This window comes from Lindgomyces ingoldianus, assembly GCF_010093535.1.
Source record: "Lindgomyces ingoldianus strain ATCC 200398 unplaced genomic scaffold BDR25scaffold_139, whole genome shotgun sequence".
Classification (NCBI taxonomy): Eukaryota; Fungi; Ascomycota; class Dothideomycetes; order Pleosporales; family Lindgomycetaceae; genus Lindgomyces; species Lindgomyces ingoldianus.
The window spans coordinates 1-2,752 of record NW_022985300.1 but is presented as its reverse complement, the minus strand read 5'-3'; the positions used below and the strand labels follow the sequence as shown (position 1 = coordinate 2,752).

General features: G+C 53.7%; 1 protein-coding gene across 1 annotated transcript; it reads right to left on the bottom strand.

The window, feature by feature from the left end:
- Positions 1–163: 163 nt before the first annotated feature.
- BDR25DRAFT_192702 (AMP-binding-domain-containing protein) lies at positions 164–2,752 on the bottom strand (the record flags this gene model as incomplete). The annotated part of the gene is made up of 1 exon (XM_033684296.1): positions 164–2,752. A coding segment is annotated over one exon (2,589 nt), but the record flags the coding sequence as incomplete, so codon positions are not given.

Here is a 2,752-nt window from a genome sequence, read left to right as displayed (position 1 = left end):
TGTTGATGTCTGCGTATCTGCTGGTTTCGAAATGGGTTTCCCACCCTTCGAGGTGGCTGTCGAAGACAGCAGCCTTGGTGGCACTGGCGTCTTGCTGGGCAGCGTCGTCGCTGCGCATAGTGATGAAGCCGATCATCTCTAGCCCGGAGTCTTCCTGGCGCACGACCACGGCGGCATCACTGACAATTTCGTGATTCAATATAGCGTGTTCGACCTCCGCTAGCTCAACGCGGTAGCCCCGAATCTTAACTTGCTGGTCCAGGCGACCGAAGAACTCAATCTGACCATCGTAAGGTCGGTAGCGCACTCGATCTCCTGTACGGTACGCTCGTGTGAGCTGGCCGTCAATGCTGACGTCCACAAAGCAGTTGATGTCTAAGGATGGATCTGTGTACCCGCGAGCCAAACCGTCGCCGGTGACGATCAGTTCACCCATGATGCCAGACGAGACAAGCTGTTGCCGACTGTCCATGATATAAGCTCCGGAGTTGCTCATAGTCTGCCCAATTGGCACACCGTTGACAAATGGGTCGTTCTTGTCAACCTTGTACAGCGTACTAACGACTGCATTCTCCGTTGGACCATAAGAGTCATACACCCCGCCGTCAGCAAGGAGAGCTTGCGCTTGAAGGGCATCACGGCCGTCCACGCGATCAGCACCGACAAAGAGTACTTTCAAAGGACGAAGGCAGTCTGGACAGCTTGCTAAGCACTGCTTGAGTAGCAATGAAGAGAACATGGAAACGTTAATCTTCTCCTTGTGGAATACTGCGCTAAGCGCGACGCTGTCAAGGGTTGTCAGGTAGTCAATGCAGAATAACGATCCCCCGTTCAAGAGGGTGGAAAAGATTTCCCAGGCAGAAGTGTCAAATGCGATAGTTGTCAGATGCGAAACCCGAGATGCTGGTGGCATCATGTTGACCACGTTACTGTTTTTTACTAGCCGGACAATGCCGCGGTGCTCAACCATGACGCCTTTTGGTTTTCCTGTCGAGCCAGAGGTAAAGATAACGTAGGCGAGGCTCGTCGCAGAGACCGGTGGAAGGGTCGCTGTACCAGCGTGTCCCAGCGTTTCGTTGATACGGATCATCTCAACGTCTGGTATGGTGACATCTGGAGAAGCTATCTCAGGACCAAGAAGGACGATTTTGTGGCCTTCAACGGCGGACAAGATCGTTGCGAGGCGGGCGGCAGGGACGTTGATATCCAGCGGCAAGTATGCGAGGCCAGCCTTGAGGATACCGAGGATAGCGATGATGGTTTGACAAGACCGGGGCGCGTATACACCTATAAGAGTCTCTGGGGCGATATTCCTCAGGCACAACCAGATAGCAACTTCGTCGGACTTCCGATCGAGCTCAGCGTACGTCAGCTCGAGTGACGAAGAATCTTTCACTGCCAGTCTGTCTGGATAGCTAGCTACCTGATCACGGAATACATCGACTATGCTCGAATCCCGGGGATATTCTGTGTGCGGAGTGTCGAGTAAGCCCTGGCTGCGGAGATATGGGAGACCGTCGGTAAGCGGGAGAGTAGCGACTGGTGTCTGGGGATTCGCAAGACCACGGCGGAGGATCTCAAGGAAGACGTCGAGCATGTTGTTGACAGTGTCAGCACCAAATAAGTCGAGCGCATACAGGACGTTGCCACTTAGAGCTCCTTCCTCCTGGAACAAATGGAGCTCCATATCGAATCGGGTGGTCAATGCGAGCGGTACCAGCTCTCCTCGCAGGCCTTCTAGCTTCAATCGACCGAGGTTCTCCTGAGAGTGCACTGCAAAGGAAATTTGTACCAGCGGATTACGCGACGCATCTCGGGACCCAGGGAGGAGTGCTGACACTAGCTGCTCGAATGGTACATCTTGGTTCGCAAAAGCAGTAGTAGCCGTGTCACGGGCCTTCCGTACTAGGTCTTCGAAAGTGTCGTCGGTGACGGTTAATCGCATACACTGTGTATTGACGAAGAAGCCAATTAAGTGTTCTAGTTCTGGCCTGTTTCTGTTGGCAATGGGTGTACCAATAGTAGCGTCCTCGGCACCTGTAAGCCGGTAATGGGTAGCGCGGAAAGCTGCTAAAAGCAGGACAAAAGGTGTCACTTGCTGAGCGCAGCAATACGCCTGCAGACTCTCATATAAAGATCCTGTAATGGACACGGGGGCGACACCCGCATCTCCAGATAGAACGTCTGGCCTTAGCTTGTCGCATAGAAGCTCTGCAGGTGCGCTGTCTGCGAGCTGCTTTGTCCAGTACGCGAGCTGTCTCTGCTGTTCAGCGACCTGCTCTTCTTGCTTTTGCCATATTGAGAAATCGCGGTACTGGATCTGTAGAGGTTCAAGTTGTAACAGCGGGTCCTTGCCTTGAAGTGCTGCGCTGTAGAAGACGTCGAGCTCACGACGAAGCACGTCAACCGACCAGCCGTCAGACACAATGTGGTGCATAACGATGGACAAAATGTGATGGTTCTCGTTGATGCGCAGCAAGCATACTCTCCACCCAGGCTCCTTGGTGAGATCGAATGTCTTCGTTTGCTCTGCCTTGACTGCCTCCAGTACCTCATCTTCGTTGTAAGCAGAGACATCGATCACACGGGGACCCTCAGAGTCAGAGCGGCATGGCTGCACTGTCTGTACAGCGGTGTCGTCTCGATCTTCGAAGGTAGTCCTCAACGTCTCGTGTCGCTGTTCCAGGGCTCGGAGAGCAGCATCAAGCGCAGTCTGGTTCAGAGGTCCGCGCAGGCGTGTAGCAAGTGGAAC